Source organism: Cricetulus griseus, chromosome 6 (genome assembly GCF_003668045.3).
Source record: "Cricetulus griseus strain 17A/GY chromosome 6, alternate assembly CriGri-PICRH-1.0, whole genome shotgun sequence".
In the NCBI taxonomy this organism is placed as follows: Eukaryota; Metazoa; Chordata; class Mammalia; order Rodentia; family Cricetidae; genus Cricetulus; species Cricetulus griseus.
The window spans coordinates 51,377,571-51,397,168 of NC_048599.1; the positions used below are offsets into that span (position 1 = coordinate 51,377,571).

General features: G+C 45.2%; 2 protein-coding genes across 2 annotated transcripts; one reads left to right on the forward strand and one right to left on the reverse strand.

Annotated features, from left to right (window-relative positions):
• Nucleotides 1-1,374: 1,374 nt before the first annotated feature.
• Nucleotides 1,375-2,293, reverse strand: LOC100750936 (anaphase-promoting complex subunit 10-like). Its single transcript, XM_027420984.2, has 3 exons — nt 2,197-2,293; nt 1,558-1,679; nt 1,375-1,459 (listed from the first exon to the last, which is right to left on the reverse strand). The coding sequence occupies exons 1-3, from the start codon at nt 2,291-2,293 to the stop codon at nt 1,406-1,408; spliced, it is 273 nt and encodes a 90-aa protein (XP_027276785.1). The 3' UTR covers nt 1,375-1,405.
• An 8,102-nt stretch (nt 2,294-10,395) lies between these two features.
• Itpripl1 (ITPRIP like 1) lies at nt 10,396-13,890 on the forward strand. Its single transcript, XM_027421909.2, has 2 exons — nt 10,396-10,675; nt 11,704-13,890. The coding sequence occupies exon 2, from the start codon at nt 11,718-11,720 to the stop codon at nt 13,344-13,346; it is 1,629 nt and encodes a 542-aa protein (XP_027277710.1). The 5' UTR covers nt 10,396-10,675; nt 11,704-11,717; the 3' UTR covers nt 13,347-13,890.
• Nucleotides 13,891-19,598: the final 5,708 nt, after the last annotated feature.

Here is a 19,598-nt window from a genome sequence, read left to right on the forward strand (position 1 = left end):
TTCTCATAGGAAATATTACCTGTGAAAATGTTACAATGTTAGACATAAAATGAAATTCTTCATATAAGTAATACATGGACTGAGATAAACTGCAAATTATCTAACATGATATTGTCAGAGTATAGACAACCCTGAGGTTACAAATATTTCATGGAAGAGAGAAGGTAAGACAAGTACACCCTCTAAATCAGACTGGCTTCTCCTGCTGCTAAAGCCCCCAGTCTCTTTAACACAGGGTCTCACTGTACAGGTCAAGCTAGACTGGAACTCACAATACTTCTGCCCCAGCCTCTAGAAAGCTACATTATGGGCCTGGGCCAGAAGACCTTAAACAGACGAGTTCATAACAAACATCTAGTACCAGTTTATTTTGATACTATGTTTAAAAAGGATCACACATTTAAAAAATTAAATTTCGGGGCTGGAGAGATGGTTCAGAGGTTAAGAGCACCAACTGCTCTTCCAAAGGTCCTGAGTTCAATTCCCAGCAACCACATGCGGGCTCACAACCATCTGTTATGAGATCTGGTGTCCTCTTCTGATGTGCAGATATACATGGAAGCAGAATGTTGTATACATATAAATAAATAAAATCTTTAAAAAATTAAATTTCATCTACAAAAAATTAATCTTATGCTATTAAAAATTATTACAGGTATGCTGAGAAAACAGAGTATTGTTCCCAAATGCCCAAAACCATTATATGAAATAATAACCATGCTAGTAAAAAAATTATGTACATCTTGAAATTTTCAATTTAACTAGTTTTCTTTTAATATAAAGAAAAATTTAAAGATTGACTTCAAATTTATTTTTAGGAATATAAAATATATGAGCTTTATTGTATAAAGAAAACAGACGGCAGGGCGTTGGTGGCACACACCTTTAATCCCAGTACTTGGGAGGCAGAGGCAGGCAGATCTCTGAGTTCGAGGCCAGCCTGGTCTCCAAAGCGAGTGCCAGGATAGGCTCCAAAGCTACACGGAGAAACCCTGTCTCAAAAAAACCAAAACAGAAAAAAAGAAAAGAAAAGAAAAAGAAAACAGACATCACCCAAAAGTTACTTATCTAAATTAAAATGTTTTAAATATATATAAAATTGTAAAACGACATGCTTTTCTACTAAAGATACTTGACATAATATTCAATGACAGGATAAAATAAATGTCCACTTCTACCCCATTTTTAAGTCACTGTATTGAACGATACATCATAAAATCAATGGTTGTGCAACTGTGCACAATTTCCATTGGGAAATTGCATCTGGGGAATTTCCCAATGGAGTTCTCTTCCACTGGTGTGTGTATTTTAATTTGTCTCATGTGGGTGTCTCTTCCATTTTGATGATAGGCTAGAATAGCAATCTGTATCATGAATGTGCGAGTTGGCTTCTTATGATTGTCAGTTAAAGGAACATGAATCCAGCCACTTGGTTCCACCAATTCAAGTTGCTGAATTTCTTGAAGGTTGTGAAAATTATTTCCTACTCTGACTGAGATTTTGCTTGGAGTGTAGCTTTCATCAGATTTATAGTCCACATAAATACACAATCTTCACTGTTGTTTTTCTTCTGAATTGGATGTTCACTAAATGAGGCTGAGAGCCATCAGATTGCCAGTAAGTTTCTAGATTGTAATCTCGTAATCGATCCATTCCAAAACCTGGTTTGCATGTTGACAGTGATCAAACAGTTTTGTAGCAATAAGTCTTTCCGCCAAAGCCACCCAAGCCCTGCCGCCACGTGGGCGCTTTCTGCCAGCTGCCCAAGTTCCGCCCCCTGTCATGTTATGATCCCAAGTAACACACAGAGACTTATATTAGGTACAAATGTTGCTTGGCCAATGACTAGGATTTCTCATCTGCTAGCTCAGTATTAATTATAATAAATTTATATATTTTATAAGACTATCTTATCAAGGATGCCTTCCGCTGGCACCCTCTCTTGCCGTCGGATCACATGGCAACTCCAGAGCAGAGACCAGGAGGAAGAGAGAAGGGAAAAGGGACCACGTCCTGTTTGTTCCTGCTTATATATGAGTCTGCCTGCTATGTCACTTCCTGCCTGTATCACAAGACTTCTTTTTACTACATTTCCCAGAATCCTCCTCGACTCCTAGTCCTGCCTAACTTGCTGCCTCATTGGCCAAACAGTACTTTATTCAACAATTAATAAGATAAACATACACAGAAGGACATTCCCCATCACAGCTTGGGAACCAATTTCCCTTACTGTCGAAGTCCTTTCTAACTGCTTGGGATCAGCACCAGGAGGTGTCTTGTTTCCTGTGGTCATTCTTAAATTATTCTGGTCTGCCACAATCCAGTTTCTCAGGGCCTACTGCAGGTCCTCAACACTCCCATTGTGGCTCCAATGCCATTCTTTTACAATTACAGTTTTAGGCTTTTCCTCTGGTAGAAACTTGTAGTCTGCTAAAAATGCATTTTAAAGGCTTTGATAGTCAAAAGGATGTTAAGGCAGATACGGGGGTGAAAAATGAATGTCTTTCGTGGGAACTAAAAATAGCCTGCAGTGATTTGGCAATGGTTCTTCAACATTTTAATTTTCTGCAACCGTTAAGTTCAATCCAGTCATTTATCCTTTTAGCATCTTCAGCACAGATGTGGTTTATTTTGGGGACTTCTGCTCACTCCTATCATCTAAATTGATTACAAACATTTATGTTAATGAGATTTTATTTATTTATTCTTTGAGGAGTGTCTCCATAAACTTAAGTACTGCCTAAAACTTATCAATCCTCAAGCACATGATTTCTATTAGAAAAGTATATAAAATGTAATGTAAAAAATAAATTTATAGCCAGGCGTTGGTGGCACACACCTTTAATCCTAGCACTTGGGAGGCAGAGGCAGGCAGATCTCTGTGAGTTCGAGACCAGCCTGGTCTACAAGAACTAGTTCCAGGGCAGCCTCCAAAGCCATAGAGAAACCCTGTCTCGAGAAAACCAAAAAAATAAATAAATAAAAAATAAAAAAATAAATTTATAAAAAAAGTATATAATTATTTTATTTGATTTTTTTAAGATAGGGTTTCTCTCTGTAGCCCAGAACTTGGAACTTGCTGGAACTTGCTCTGTAGACCAAGTTAGCCTCAAATTCAGAGATTCGCCTGCCTCTGCTTCGTAAGTGCTGGGATTAAAGGTACGTACCACCAAGCTCAGCTCTGTAAAATTATATTTATATAGTGGGTTTTTAATATGTTATCACATTGCAGATTAAATGCTCCTAATTGAAGATTAGATAGAATCCCCACAATTGCAAAGCTAAGTAAAGTTTAGAATGCAGGGTGATCCTGTAGTGACATTTTGTTTGTGATCTAACAAATAAAGTTGGCCTGAAGATCAGAAGGCAGAACTAGTCACACTAGTTAGCCATAGATGCCAGGCAGTGGTGGCACACATCTTTAATCCCAGTACTCAGGAGGCAGAGACAGGTGAATCTCTGTGAGTTGGAGGCCACCCTGGGCTACACAGGAGGTGTGGTTATGGTGTCTCCCTACACAGAGCTTGATGGTGGTGGCTCACACCTTTAACCCCAGTACTTGGGAGTGACACACCTTTAATTCCAGCTCTAGGGAGGTAGAGACAGGAGTGATATGGTTGGGCAGAGAGCGGAATATAAGGTCAGAGGAGACAGGTGCTCATTGTATTCAGTCTGAGGACTCTTAGGGACAGGATTGCTCCTTTGGTCTGAGGATTCAGTAGATGTATGAGCTAGTGGATGCTGCTCTGCTTCTTTGATCTTTCAGCATTAACCCCTATATCTGGCTCCGGGTTTTATTATTAAGACCAATTAGAATTTGTACTACATGATTCGTTTCACTTTAGTGATATCTGACACATCCTGCTGAGACTGAGGCTTGAGGTGTTGCAATTAATCCCAGCACTTGGGAGGCAGAGGCAGGTGGATCTCTGAGTTCCAGGCCACCTTGGTCAAAGAGTGAGTTCCACCAGGACAGCCAGGACTACACACACACACACACACACACACACACACACACACACACACACACACACACAAAACACCCCTGTTTAGAATGTGACCCCCCTAAAGTATCAAATCTGACAAGGCATGGTCACACAAGCCTTCAAGAGGCAGAGGCAGGAAGATGACCTCAAATTCAAGGCTAGATTACCTAGAGAAGGAAGATACAGTCAAGGTTATGAAGTTTCAAACAAAAAAAATATCAACTCTACAACAAAGAATTCCAAAAGTGTTTGTTGGAAAGGCTTATTTTCTCTGTTGTGAATTTAAAAAAAGAACTATAAAACACCACCACACCACAGGGTGAGTGAGGCTTACTGGATGTGCTCTCTGAGCAAGTGTAAGGCCCTGTATTCAATCTCCATATTTGCATACACAGACTCACAAGACTAAAAAGCTGAGCCACTAAAATGTTGTATAATGGCAAGTGAGGACAACCAGTTTCCTTTGTTTATATTTGTTTGTTTTTTATGTATATGAATGCTTTGCTGCCTTTAATCCCAGCACTCAGGAGGCAGAGACAGGTGGATCTTAAGTGAGTTTGAGGCCAGCCTGGTCTACAGAGTTAGTTCCAGGACTAGCAAAAAAAAAAAAATGTTTTGCTCGGATGGATGTGCTCCATGTGTGTACCCGGTGCTCAAGGAGTCAGAAGGGGTGTCAGACCCCCTTCAAATGAAGTTATAGATGATTGTGAGCCACAGCGTGGATGCTGGGAACCAAGTCCTTCCCCAGAGCACAAGTGCCCTCAACTGAGCCATCTCTCCAGCCCCCTCTGTTGTTTTACTTTTTAAATTGTAGCTGCCTTTTAAGCTATAGATATTCTATTCAGCAACTGCAAATCCACTGCAAGAGCGGAAGTCTGAGGGAATTCTGTCAGGCACCGACTCTTTCAAAGCTACTAAGAAAACTTAAATCTCTGTCCCGCTAAAGAACTCAAGATTCAAAGGTTGAGGTATGGGGACTGGAGAGATGGCTCAGAGGTTAAGAGCACTGACTGCGTTTCCAGGGGTCCTGAGTTCAATTCCCAGCAACCACATGATGGCTCACAACCATCTGTAATGAGATCTGGTGCCCCCTTCTGTCCTGCAGGCATACATGCTGATGGAACACTATATACAAATATATATAAATCTTTAAAAAAAAAAAAAAAAGGTTGAGGTAGACTCCTGCTTCCCAGAGAGGCTGAATAGCAAGCAGCTCACCAACTTGAGTGTCCTAAGCAGTCCTTGTGCTTGGTCTCGCCCCTCCTTATAAACCTTTCTCCACCTGGTTCTTCCCTACAACTTCCTATCAGCTAGTTGCTGACCCAGCCTCCTGACCACAGGTGAATTTTATTTAATCAAACACATCTTTGGGGCCGGGCGTTGGTGGTGCCTGCCTTTAATCCCAGCACTTAGGAGGCAGAGGCAGTTGGATCTCTGTGAGTTCGAGGCCAGCCTGGTCTACAAAGGGAGTTCTAGGACAGCGTCCAAAGCAATACAGAGAAACCCTATCTCGAAAAAAACAAAACAAACAAACAAACAAAAATCCCAAAACACATCTTTGGATCATTAAACAAATGTTCAAGAGCATAAACAAAAGTAACATACCTTAAATTAATATTCTACAACACCTTCAGCTTCCTTTCATAACAAAAATAGACAAATTTGATGGTTTTCAACTCCACAAGAGTTTATGACATTCACCATTGACACGTGATAGACTCAAATACTTCCCACAAAATATCTGTTGCGAAATACTTCAACAAATAGCCCAAGGCTTTACACACATGCATTTTCATCACTTCGTACATAAATTTGCCCACCTAAACCTTTTGCTGCTTCTCATATATTTTCAGTTACAATGTATTTTAGCTCATTCCACGACAGGTCTTACTGAGTTTGGGGGGGCCTTTAAAAAAATCTTGAAATTTTTTCTTTACTCCAGAGTATATGTCGTATCTAATTTTTCATTAATTTATAAAGTCTGGTACAACTGGAGTATACCAATAATCTCTTGATTGAGAACAAGGAAAACTGGAAATAAGTTGCCTTTAAAGCAGTTGCTTCTTGATGTTCCTCTCAATGTTGAGTCTTTAAGCAACTGTTCTCACCAAAAGGTGAAAGGTTTTAAACAAGTTTAAGGCTTGGATGGCAAATAGGCAGAATCAAGGCAATTATGTTAGTAGCCACTTCCTGTGTTGTTTATAATGATCATTTCATAAGCTTTTCTTCCTCTTCTTCCTCCTCCTCCTTTCTTTTCCTGCTCTTTCTCCTTCTCCCTTCTTCACACACCACATGCCCTGCTATTTCGTAACTTTCATCTGGTGTGGTGTATTGTGCATTTTGTGTGTGCAGGCCACTACAAGGGTATGGAGATCAGAGATACACTGAAGTGTGTCCTCACCTTCTGCCTTGCTTTGAGACAGGGTCTCTGTTATTTCTGTGCTGTGTTCACCAGCCTAGCTGGCCTCTGAGCATCCAGAGACCGTGTCTCTATTTCCCATCTCCCTGAATGTGAGCAATGGGATTACTGACCTCCTATATATCTGGCTTTTTAGTAAGGTACTGGGATTTGAACTTATGTCACCACTTGCTCAACAAGCACTTTTACCAGCAATACCTTCTTCCTAGTCTGTATGTATGTGTCGGAAGCCAGGGTGGGAGTTGTCTTTGCAGATGCTACCACCGGTAAAGATCCACGTGAGACAAGAAGGAAATCAGGTTCAGCACGACTCAGTAGCTGGTGTTGGTTCAAGCTTCTAGAGTCTGACACCAGGCAGTTTATTTTAGGCATATTTAAGTACAATACAATGGGGGGTGGTTCCTGGTATAACAATCCTTTGTGCACAAGAAGGCATGATTACATTGAAACTTCTCAAATTACGTATCACTTCTTCCATGAAGATGAGTTCTAGAGACAGGCTCTATGTGTTATCTTAAGGGCCTAGGGGAGGATCTGGTGTGGTCTCAGTCATACAGATAGCACAGAGGTCATCTAGACTATTAGCCACCTCTGGTCCTAGTTGTGGGAGCCTAGGGGAGCTTCTGCCTATAGGGATAGAACAAGGATCACCTGGGCTATTAGCCATCTCCATCCCCAGCCTTCTGGGCAGAAATCAGTTATACATCTCTTGCACTGAAGAGACAGCCCTGTGTGTTTAACTAATGCATATCTGATTTCCCTAATGCTTATCTGTGAGCACAAGAACCTTTGTGCTCCCAACACCTGTCCAACTTTTGCAGGGTCTCTCTCACAGCCCAGCCTGGCCTTGAATTTATCCCCTGCCTCAGATCTCCCAAAATTCTGGGCTTATATTCCTGTGCATGATGTCTGATTTACAATGTAAGTTTTTAGAGGATACAGCTAAATTTATTTCACAGAAAATCTACCATAGTTCTCTTTTCTGAGCAAGGGTAAATACCCACAATGCTAGAGTTGGCTTTGTTAAAATGAATCATGTTACAGCTTACTTTCACTTGTCATTTGTATAAAATCACCAATCAGCATAAACTATGGAGAGTTTCCTATTTTTCCCACTACTAAGTTAACAAAACACAGATTGGAGGGGTTGGGAGAGATGGCTCAGCTGTCAAAGAGCATCTGAGTTTAGTTCCCAGCACCAGTTCCAGGGGATCTTCTGACCTTCTTGAGCATCAGGCACCAGGCACTATACATGGTGCACATACATATATACAGGTAAAACACTCCCACACATAAGAAAAATAGAGCCAAGCAGTGGTGGTGCATGCCTTTAATCCCAGCACTTGGGAAGCAAAGACCGACAGATCTCTGTCAATTTGAGGCTAGCCTGGTCTACAGAGCCAGTCCCAGGACAGCCAGGACAACACAGAGAAAACCTGTCTCTAAACAAACAAACAAACAAACATAGAAATACAGCTTGGAGCTGGGCATGGTAACACATGCCTTTAATTCCAGCATGTGGGAGGCAGAGGCAGAGGCAGAGGCAGGTAGATCTCTGCGTTCCAGGCCAGCCAGGGCTACATAGTGACACCCTGTCTCCCAAACAAAACAAATTGGAAAACAAAGCCTAAAGAAAAAAAGCAAACAACAACAACAAAAAAAAACAAAAACAAGAATTTTCTCTGATAATGAGTTTTTGACAATTCAAGTGTGATCTTTAAGTGGGATAATAGTTCTCTAGCTTGTTGGCATCTCCCTTTTTTGAAAGATTGATTTACTTTTAAAAATTGCTTGTGTGTTTTGCCCACTGTATGGATGGGCATTCTGTACCTGAGTCCACAGAGACAGAAGAGGGGGTCAAATAGTTGGATCCCCTGGAACTGGAGTTACAGATGGTTATGAGCCACTTTGTGGGTGCTGAGGATCAAATGAGCATCCTCTGGAGGAGCAAATGCCCTTTACAGCTGAGACTTCTCTTCATATTTATTTTGTGTGTATTGGTGTCTTGCCTGCATATGTCCATGCATCACACACATGAGTTACAGACAGTTGTGAGCCACCATGTGGGCGCTGAGAATTGAACCTGGATCCTTTGGAAGAACAGCCAGTGCTCTCAACCATCCAGCCATGTCTCCAGCTCTTTTGTTCGCAATTCTTCTGTTTTGTTTTGTGTTTTTTTCCTTATTTTTTTATTAGTTCAAATTAGAAACATGCTTGCTTCACATGTCAATCCCTTCTCCATCTCCCTCCCCTCCCCTCAACCCTCTAACCCTTCCCCCAAAACCCCCATCTGTCCCCCACCCCATCACCCTCCACTCCCCAGGCAGGGTAGGGCCCTTGACGGTGGCTCCCCAAAGTCCACCACATCATCCTGGGCCAGGCCTAGGCCCTTCCCCATGTGTCCAAGCCAACAGTGCTCTCAAAGTCCCTTCTTACACCAGGGAAAAATACTAATCCACTACCAGGGAGTGCAGAGGTCTACTCATTGACATCCATGTTCAGAGGTCTGGATCAGTCCTGTGCTGGCCTCCCAGACAGCAGTCTGGGGTCCATGTGCTCCCCCTTGTACAGGCCAGCTGCTTCTGTGGGTTTCACCAGCCTGGTACCGACCCCTTTGATCTTCATTCCTCCCTCTCTGCAGCTAGGTTCCAGAGTTCAGTTCAGTGTATATCTGTGGATGTCTGCCTCTGCTTCCATCAGCCACTGGATGAGGGCTCTCGGTAGGGGTCAGGCCGGCCTGTTTTTTGTTTTTTAAGACAGGGTTTCTCTGTGTAAAAGCCCTGGCTGTCCTAGAACTCACCTGCCTCTACCCACCAAAGTGCTGGGTTTAAAGGTATATAACACCACCCTCTGGTTTTTGTTGGCATTTCTTAACATGTACTAAGCCTTTTCTAGCCTTCATAGTTTATGAAATTTGCTTTGATATGATGATCAGCAGAGATGATACCACGTCTGAATGGATAGAGTTCTTTTGCCGTTTGTTTGTTTGGTTGGTTAGTTGGTTTTGTTTTGTTTTTTTGAGACAGGGTTTCGCTGTGTAGTCCTGGCTGTACTGGAACTCTTTCTGTAGACCATTGAACTCACAGAGATCCACCTGCCTCTGCCTCTGCCTCCCAAGTGCTGGGATTAAAGGCATGTGCCACCACTGCCTAATTAGTTTTAGGATTCTTACTTTGACTAGTGAGTGGTAAACAAGGCTCCAAGGCAGGTCTTTGAGTGGCAGATCTCCTTTCCTAAGAGTCACTATGTTTGGGGGGAGACACATGACTCCTGGGCATGGTCTGGAGGTGAGGTGTATAGAGGTGTATGCATAACACTTGCGTGTATGCATGTTTGTGTGTTGTTGTATGTGTATGTGTGCAGCTGCCTCCTGTACCTCTGGAAGCCATAGGTCAACATCAGAAGCTAGCACTGTAGACCAGGCTGGCCTCAAATTCACAGAGATCCACCTGCCTCTGCTTCCCAAGTACTGGAATTAAAGGCGTGAGCCAGTAAGAGACAGGGTCTTTTAATAAAACCTTATACTCACTTTAAGCTCAGCGGACCTGCCTAGCTCTGCCCTTTCAACTTTGAGGTAGGAAGTGTTATGCCTGAGGACCCAAACTCGTATTTTCGTGTTTGGGCAGCAGGCACTCCACCCACTGAGTCATCTTCCTCATGGAGTGATGTTTATTACAGGTGCCTACACACATCTCCTTCACTTTGCAGAGAGCCAGAGAGAAGCGAGAGTGGCTTTCCCCAGTCAGTTCCTAGTTCTGTCTCCATTATCTTTCCACCCAAAGTCTCAGTAAGTGTATATATTGTCCAGGAAGGAACTTTGTGAGGGTGACAGCAGGCACTTTAGCCTTGTGCCACCGGTCGATGCAGAGCAGCTGTATGTGAGAGGGTAGCCACCGATGCTCCCCGGGGGACAAAAGGCGTGTGCTCTAAGGGAGGGCCTCAGATCTAGTTGAGTCTCTGCCCGGGTCCGCCTCTTGGCTTTGAGCAAGGGGTGGAGCTTGCCGGGGCGGAACCCCTGAGGCGGGAACCTCTGTGGATTGCTGGAGTTCTCCCAGACCAGCCCCGCGCGCGCGTGGTAGTCGTAGCACTCCACAGCCCGTAGACTTTGGACTGTCGGAGACATGGTCTGTACCCAGAAAGAGTGCGTCGGGACCTCTCCTGTAGTTGGTGCCGGCTATGAACTGGGAGCATCGTGCACGCCCGGAAGAAGGCAGGGGGGGCCAGGCCGCGCTGTGTCTTTAAGAATGCTCTCTTGCTCATAACAGAGACTGTGAGTAAGGTGGCCCCTGATCCCAAGAGAAACCTTTAGTTTGGGTCTTTAATTGGGCCAGGAGAGATGGGTGGGAATACACTTTCTGGGTGTGGAATTTGGGAAGTATGGCAGAGGGGCTCCACTTTGAGGCAGAGCCTGCAGCCCCTGTAATTTTGAACAGGGCTCATGGAGAGGGCAGTGGGCTCAGTTCCAAAGAGAGGAGAGCCCCTCACCTGAACTCGATGTCCATGGTGCAGTGCCCTTCATGGACTCAGGAAGCCCAGTAGCTGGTGAATTACTGGGGTGAAGGCCGGAAGTTTCAGGCTTCAGTGGTTGGGTGGGCGGGCAGGGAATCTCTGCTACTGTCTGTCGGTTGAGTCTTGGCCACTCAGTTCTGCAGGCTCTTTCCTGGGCTGAGACGTGGAGCTGGACCGATGGTCATCTGCTAGCCTGCCTCAGAACCTCATTGCAGTACCAAGGAGTTGGCAACACAGTGTCTGTCTGGCTCCTGCAGGGCAGAGTGGTGGGGCAAGTGGTCTAATCACAAAGGGTAGGGTTGTGAAGTCACAGAAGATGCTGCAGCTAGGGACTGAAGCTGGCTACCCAAGAATGGGGAAGATACTGCCCAGACAGATTCTGTGTTTTCTGCCTGTGGAAGGGAGCCTCTGGGACTGGCAGGGCATAGCTGGTGCCCAAGTTGGACTGATGAGTCGGGTGAGGCCACCCCACTGTAAGGGTTCCCCTCCCCATATTATACTGGAATAAAAGCAGCCTCATGTTCACCCTCTGGCAGCCTAAATACCACCCACAGTATATGGAAGGAAAGCAGGTGACTCAGGGTACATCCTGCTGTCGCCACTTCCCTTCCCTGAACCTCCTCTGAGGCAGACCACTCTTGCTCCGTCCAAACTCAGCTCTACGCACTTTCTGTTCCTCTTGAGTAGTTGGCATCCAGGATTTGAGGTACCAGGGCTCTGGGGACTATGTGCTGGAGAACAGATGTGCCCAGAAAGTCACCACTGATCCCCACCCTCCTACTTCTCCAGATGCAGAGGCCTCCATGGCTGTGATAAGCCTGCTGTTCTTGGCAGTGATGTATGTTGTACACCACCCCCTGATGGTCAGTGACCGGATGGACCTGGACACACTAGCCAGGAGTCGGCAGCTGGAGAAACGGATGACCGAGGAGATGCGGCAGTTAGAGTTAGAGTTTGAAGAGAGAAGGCGGGCAGCTGAGCAGAAGCAGAAGGCAGAGAACTTCTGGAGAGGAGACACGTCCAGTGACCAGTTAGTGCTGGGGAAGAAAGACATGGGATGGCCGTTCCAAGCCAGTTGGCTGATGGGAAACCTGTGGAACGCAGGCCTCTTTTGCCTTTTTCTCATCTTTGAGCTCCTGCGACAGAACATGCAGCACGAGCCCGCCTTTGACTCCAGCAGCGAGGAGGAAGAGGAAGAAATCCGGATCGTGCCTGTCACCTCTTACTCTTACCCCTGGCTCTCTAATTTTCCCTCCCAGGAAGCCCTGGAATCCTTTTATAAACATTATATCCAAAATGCCATCCGTGACCTGCCCTGCACCTGTGAGTTTGTGGAGAGCTTTGTCGATGATCTCATTGAGGCTTGTCGGGTGCTCAGCCGCCAGGAGGCTCACCCACGGTTGGAGGACTGCCTGGGCATTGGGGCTGCCTTTGAGAAGTGGGGGACCCTCCATGAGACACACACGTTTGATGTCCTGGTGCCCATTGTCCCTCCACAGGGCACTATGTTTGTCTTGGAGATGAGAGATCCGGCCCTGGGCCGTCGTTCTGGCTGTGTGAAAGTGGACTCTAAATGCATGTGCAAACAAGAGAAGCTCCTGGGGGACGTGCTGTGCCTGGTGCACCACGACAGGGACCACTCGGCCATCCTGAGCAAGTGTACTGGCTCCATCAAGGCAGCTCTCTGCACTGGCTCACACCTGGACGTGTGTAAGGCCGTGCAGTGGTTCCGAAACATGGTGGCCAATGCCTGGGCCCTAGTGGCCCACAAATACAACTTTAAGCTCACCCTCCCACCATCTAGCACCTCCTGCAAGCTCAGGTTGGATTACCGCTCAGGCCGCTTCCTGTCGATCAGTTTGGTTCTTGGGGTGCAACGGGAAGACACCTTGGTCTACCTGGTGAGTCAGGACCCCGATCGAGAACAGCTCACCAGTGTGGACTGGCCCGAGTCCTTTGCGGCTTGTGAGCACTTGTTTCTGAAGCTGGTGGGGCGCTTTGCCCCTGAGAACACCTGCCACCTCAAGTGCCTGCAGATCATTTTGAGTCTTCAGGACCATCAGATATTACCCCCGGGAGCAACCCGCCCCATCCTCAACACCTACCACTTCAAAACGGCCCTCATGCACTTGTTGCTCCGACTGCCTCTAACAGACTGGGAGCACTGCATGCTCTCCCGCAGGCTCCAGGACCTTCTCTGGTTCTTAGGCCAAGGCCTCCAGCAAAGGTCTCTCCATCATTTCCTCATTGGTAACACCTTCCTGCCCCTGACCATACCGATCCCTAAGACATTTCGAAATGCTGAACCTGTGAATCTTTTTCAACACCTGGTGCTGAATCCAATAGCACACTCACAGGCAATGGAGGAATTCCACAATCTTTTGGCCCAGGTGAAAACGCTGCCTTGCTCCCCACTGGCTGGAGGACTTTAATGGAAAGCCCATTAAAAGAAGAAAAAAAAAAAAAAGTAGGAGAGGGTATTTCTGATTCCTCAGCTTGCAGAGTTTATTTCTAACATAACCAGAGGTGTATGTGACCTTCACCTTGCCCATGGGGACTATGGCAGAGTAAGTCACTCTTAGAAGCCTGTGAAGAAGGCTTCAGCCAGTGGAACCTAGTCTGGAGGCTGGGGTGGGGTAGTGGGGCTCATGGTTTAGAATTCTGACTTTAGTGAAAATATATGGAAACAGATGCCATGGGAGGAGTTTGCTGCTGAGTTGTTGAGATCCTGTTGTGTTTCTGTGCCACCACTGGAAGCAGAAGCTCCAGAGATACCTCCCCCCTACCTGACTTCTTTCTGTGACTTGCTCCATGTTCCCTTTGAACTGGCTTGTTAGACCGTTAGCTTAATTTCCACCCAAATTGATGCTCTCCACTTTGCTCCTTCAAATCAACAGCTACAGTTCATACTTTGGAATGTAAGTTTTTGTAACTTAATTAGTTTGAAAATATAAACAAGATATGTCTATTTATTTATTTTTTTGAGACTGGGTCTTACTATGTAGCCCTGGCTGGCCTGGAACTTGCTCTGTAGACTAGGCTGGTTTCGAACAAAGATCCATCCGTCTGTCTCTGCCTCTCAAGTGCAGGGATTAAAGGCATGCGCCACCAGCACCACCTGGCTTTTTTTCTTTTCTTTTCTATTTTCTTTTCTTCCAAGACAGGGTTTCTCTGTGTGGCCTTGGCTGTCCTGGAACACTGTCTCTGTAGACCAAGCTGGCCTCGAACTCAGATCTATCTGCATCTACCTCCCAAGTGCTAGAATCAAAGGTGCATCCCTCCCACCCACTGACTTCTTTTCTGTTTTCTTTGTTTCTTCTTTTTTTTGTGTGGTGTGACATCCTTGGCTGTCCTGGAACTTGCTTTGTAGACCAGGCTGGCCTTAAACTCACAGAGATCTGCCTGCCACAGCCTCCCTATTTTAATACAAATTTATAGCTGTTTTTATGTATCTGAGAAAAGCCCTAGTACTATCCAAATATTTGTTAGTTTTGATTCATAAATATGAAGTTAATGGTGACCCATCCCATAACTGAGATAGCATAAGCAACACCTGATGACCTTTCTGGTGCCTGGAAGCAGTACTGGGAAGCTCTGCTGCTGCTTTCCCAAGGGCTCTGAGATGAGCAGTTGGTTTCTGAGAGAGCTGCCTATTCAATGGAAAGGCTGAGCTGCCGTGTGCATTCTGCTGGTGATGACTTTCTATTCTCTCTCCAAAGATAACAGAGATTATTTGAACTTTGTAGTTTTGAAAAGAGGGGTCATCACAATCCAGGCCCTTTGCCAGGGCTGGACAGGAAGGTCTATGAAGCAGTTCAAGAGTCCTGATTCTAGAGAATGATTGACGTGTTTTCCCCTCTTTCCAAACCTTCAGCATCTTGAGTATGAAGAAATAGTTATGGGTGTGGTTGTTTATGAAACATCAAGGCTGTTCTGTACCCAACACTGCCAGGAAATCTGCTGGGAAGGAGACCCAGGCCCGCCCTTTGACTTGCCCTTTGCTGCAGTTGGTGAGGAAGGGGGTATCAAATGCTAGCTTTTGGGGCTTCTGTTGAGGAATCCACACCTTCCCTACCCCAGCAAAAATAAAAGCATTCTAGAAACTGATGTCAGTCAGTATTTGGAATTCTTGAAAACTATCTGCTTCTATCTTAACTCCAATAAAAAATGGAGGCCTTTTTCTGGATGAATTAGAATCTGTTCGCTAACAACATTCGTACATACCTTTCCCAGGAAGTTCTTATTCCATGGACAGCTCTAGATAGTATATCCTGGTGTTTCTCAGTGCACCTTAAAACTGGGGTTTGCCTCGTGGTTTCCAGTGGCATGGCCAGTGGACAGGAAAGAATAACTCATAAAGTTAAGGAGCATCTAAGTTATTAATTTCCATGGTACCTAAATCCAGATCTCAACCAAATTAAAAGCTCTTAGTAACTACAAGCAGCATGCTCTGGGAGTCTGCTGGGGTAGGAAGAAGGTGGTATGATTGCTAGGTATGCTGGGTTGTTTCTCATCTCCCAGACAAGAAAGAAAACGTGAAATTATGAGTGGGGAGAAGACTACAAAGGGGATAGTCAGCAAAGCTTGGGTGGGACAGAAGGTACAAGAAAGTGTACAGGGTGTGTGTGTGGTGGGTGAGTCATGGAAAAAACAGACCTGTAGTGCACTGGGAATATTCTTAACAATGAAATGGGGAACCTCTCCAGATAGGAAGCTAAACTTTATTGTGATGCAGAACCTGGCAAGTCCCCAGGCTGCAACACCGGTTCCAGTGATAGGAATGATCACAGTTCACTGAGCATTGTTGGTACTGCTCTTTTTTGTTTAGGAATTCCCTCAGTCCTCATATTGTAGCCCCACCACATAGGCTCTTTGTTGGTTTTGTTGTTGTTGTTGTTGTTTTTGGAGACAGGTTTCTCTATGTAGCTTTGGAGCCTGTCCTGGTACTTGCTCTGTAGACCAGGCTGGCCTCGAACTCACAGAACTCTGCCTGCCTCTGCCTCCTGAGTGCTGGGATTAAAGGCATGAGCCACCATCATCTGGCTTTCACATAGGTTCTTTATTGAAGAAACTGAGGTACATAGAGGGTGCACAATTTTTCTATGGTTGAATACCTAGTAAGTGGCTGCGCCTGGGATAAAGTACCTGCCCTAGCAACCTTTTACTGTGGGCCTTGGAGTGAAACAAGATTAACCGGTCCAATAGCTCTGAAAAGCAAAGTATATCATATTGTTTTTAAGATCAAGGGCAGTATGTAACTGTTTGAAAGTTCTAAGATTAATTATTCATAGCCTAGGATTTAGGAAGTGAGGAATTTCATATTGCTTACAAAAATGAAAAGCATTTGCTCAGAGGCCAAAAAGAATGTAAAGCAACCTTCCTACCCACATGCACACGTGAGCGCGCACAACATACACATACACACACACACACACACACACACACACACACACACAGGTTTTTCTATACAGGGTTTCTCTGGTTCCAAAGACCAGACTGGGCTTGAACTCAAGAGATCCACCTGCCTCTGCCTCCACCGCAGGAATGCTGGAATCAAAGGTCTGTTCCACCACATGGCCAGGATCTTGAAAAGCCCTTTCAACAGCAATCTCTTTTTGTCTCAGTTACTTGATGGTTTAAATCAGAAACTATGTTATGGCAAAAGCCAGCTTTTGGCTGAAAAGTCAGCAAATTTGTAGCCAAAGGTTGCTTGTTTAGCCAATTGGTAACTATTGGTCCTCCCCCAAACTAAGGTTGTTTGTCTGGGATTTTAAGGAAGTAGAATCTGGTGGAGTACAATCCATCTTCTGGACGCCTACCAGTCAGTGGGGGAGGGGCCGACTACGTCACTTCTGTACAAACAGGGGAATTGAGTTTCACATGCCTCTGATACCAATGATAAATCACTTAATCTTTTGGCACCCTCAGTAGCCTTAACCAAAACAAAGGCAGCATTCAGAGGAGGATGTGAAAGACCTGCCTGCTCTGGGCATGCTTGGCCTACAGACACTGGGTATGGAGCTGGCACAGAGCCAAACAGTCAGCCTATGAGGCTCATTATGGCCCCAGAATTACAGCCTCCAGTGGGTCACCCAGGATCTTTCCTTTGTCAGAGTTTCCAACCCAGTTCTTCACGGAGTCTAATTCAGAGACACCTGTTACTCCTCCAACACTTGTTGCTCTTCCGTTTGAACATCAAAGCCTCAAATAAGTAGCCTTCGGTGAATCTGGGAAGGCTTTCCTGGGGAACTGGCAGGAGCCAAAACCTGAGCTAACTGGAGGAAGATGGAGATGCCGAGAATTCTAGGTGGAAGAGAGCATGCAAGCAGAGGAACTATGGTCGGAGCAGGCAGGATGAAGGCAAGTCTGTAAAAAGGCCAGAGGGGATGGATGAAGGGAGGTGACAAGATCAAAATGAGGCTGAAGAGTCTATGGGAGTGGGGGTGGGGCAAACCCTGTAGGTCCTTCTAGGCTCCTTTGGAAGTTCCCAGAACAAAGGAACCTTTGAAGGGGTTTTAGACCTCTGGGAGGAAGTGGTAGCAGACAAGTGGAATGACCTCACATTTACACTTGGCAAGCACCATTCTAGGCTCCTGGGAAAGGAGTGATGTGGCTGCAAAGGTGAGGGGCCTGCAGAGATTTTTCAGACGCAAAACCAGTAATGGAGAAGGTGGGGAGCATCCAGTCCTGGGCACTGATGTGTGCACTTCCTGGGTGGCTGACGGTAGCATTCAGGAAGGTGAGGAGCACTGTAGTCTCTTCTTTCCATAGTTCCACTGTGGTGGGATATCCATCAGAGAGAACAGCTCAGAAATATTTTTTGTTTGTCTTTAAAGATACTCGCTACTAACCCTGACAACTTTATAATTAATTTTTTAAATGTACATTGGTGTTTTGCCTGCATGTGTTTCTGTGTGTGGGTGTTGGATCCCCTGGAACAGGAGTTACAGACAGTTGTGAACAACTATGTGGGTGCTGAGAATCGAATCCAGGCCCTCTGGAAGAGCAGCCCGTGCTCTTAACCACTGAGCCATCTCTCCAGCCCCATAAATGGGTTTAAGTTCAGAGAAAATATTTGTTAGACCGCCGGTAACTATACTGGGTGTTCGGGATTCTACCTAGTGTGGCCCCGAGACTTTCTCAGTGTGAGCTTTTGAGCACAAAAACCATATCCTGGGTTAACATACTTCAGTTAACAAGAGCAGCTAGAAGTAGAACTACAGAAGCCAAAAAGCAAGGTTTGTACATTTAGAGACTTTCCCAGAACTATGGACTTGGGATGGGTTAGGTTTTTGTTTTAGTTTTGTCAGGTGGTGCTGTCTACATGCTGAGTTTTCCAGCCTGAATGGTACTTTTATCATGGATCCAGTTGTGGTAAGGACTGGGGCCACGTCACACCACTTCTGCCTCATCCTAAAGTAGTTCTGATAGAACAAGTTCATGCAAAAACTAAGTAGCTTTAAAAAGTAGCTTTTGGAGTTGGAGAGATGGCTTAGAGTACTTGTTGCTCTTGTAGAACACCTGAGTTCCATTTCTAGAACCCACATGGTGTTTACAAATATCTGTAACTCTAGTTCCAAGGGATCTGACACCCTCTTCTGAACTCCTCAGGAACCAGCCATGCATGTGGCCAATATGCATATGTACAAGCAAACCACTCATACACATAAATCTTTTTTCAGTATCTTTCAACAAAAGGCAGAGCTTTGGTTACCAAAATGAGGGGCACTAATGACATTTAGTAAGCAGGCAAATAATGTCAAGGGTGCTAAAAAGCTACACCTTAAAAAAAAAAAAAAAGGTGGAGCCGGGCGTTAGTGGCGCACACCTTTAATCCCAGCATTCGGGAGGCAGAGGCAGGCAGATCTCTGTGAGTTTGAGGCCAGCCGGGTCTCCAGAGCAAGTGCCAGGATAGGCTCCAAAGCTACACAGAGAAACCCTGTCTCGAAAAACCAAAAATAAATAAGTAAATAAATAAATAAAAAGTGATAGATAGATGGTTTCCAAAAATCTTTTACAAGCATGTGGACAAAAATGCCCTTCATTGGGGCTGAAGAGATGGCTCAGTGGTTAAGAGCACTGACTGCTTTTCCAAAGGTCCTGAGTTCAATTCCCAGCAACCACATGGTGGTTCACAACCACCTTGAATGAGATCTGGTACCCTCTGCTGGCCTGCGGGGAGAAGACTGTATAGACTGTATACATAATAAATAAATAAAATCTTTAAAAAAAATGCCGATGGGGGTGAGAGGGCAAGTGAGAGGTTGAGGGGGGGGTGCTGGGGGGGAGGGGAGGGAGAGGGAGAAGGGATTGACATCTGAAGCAAGCTTGTTCCTAATTTGAACTAATAAAAAAATGCCCTTCATTTTAAAAGGTGTGTGTGTGTGTGTGTGTGTGTGTGTGTGTGTGTGTGTGTGTGTGCGCGCGCGCGCGCGCGCAGACATGAATACACAATACTCTGGTGTATTTACACATGCTTACACAACGATCTGCTATGTGTATATATGTGCATATGCAATGCTGTGCTGTGTATAGATACATGTACACACAGTGATCTGACGCATACACAAGGTTCTGGAATGTGTAGCTGTGTGTACATACACAAAGGCATATACAATGCTCTGGGGTGTGTGTGCACATCCATACACAAAACTCTTGGAAGTGTATACGTATATGTACACACT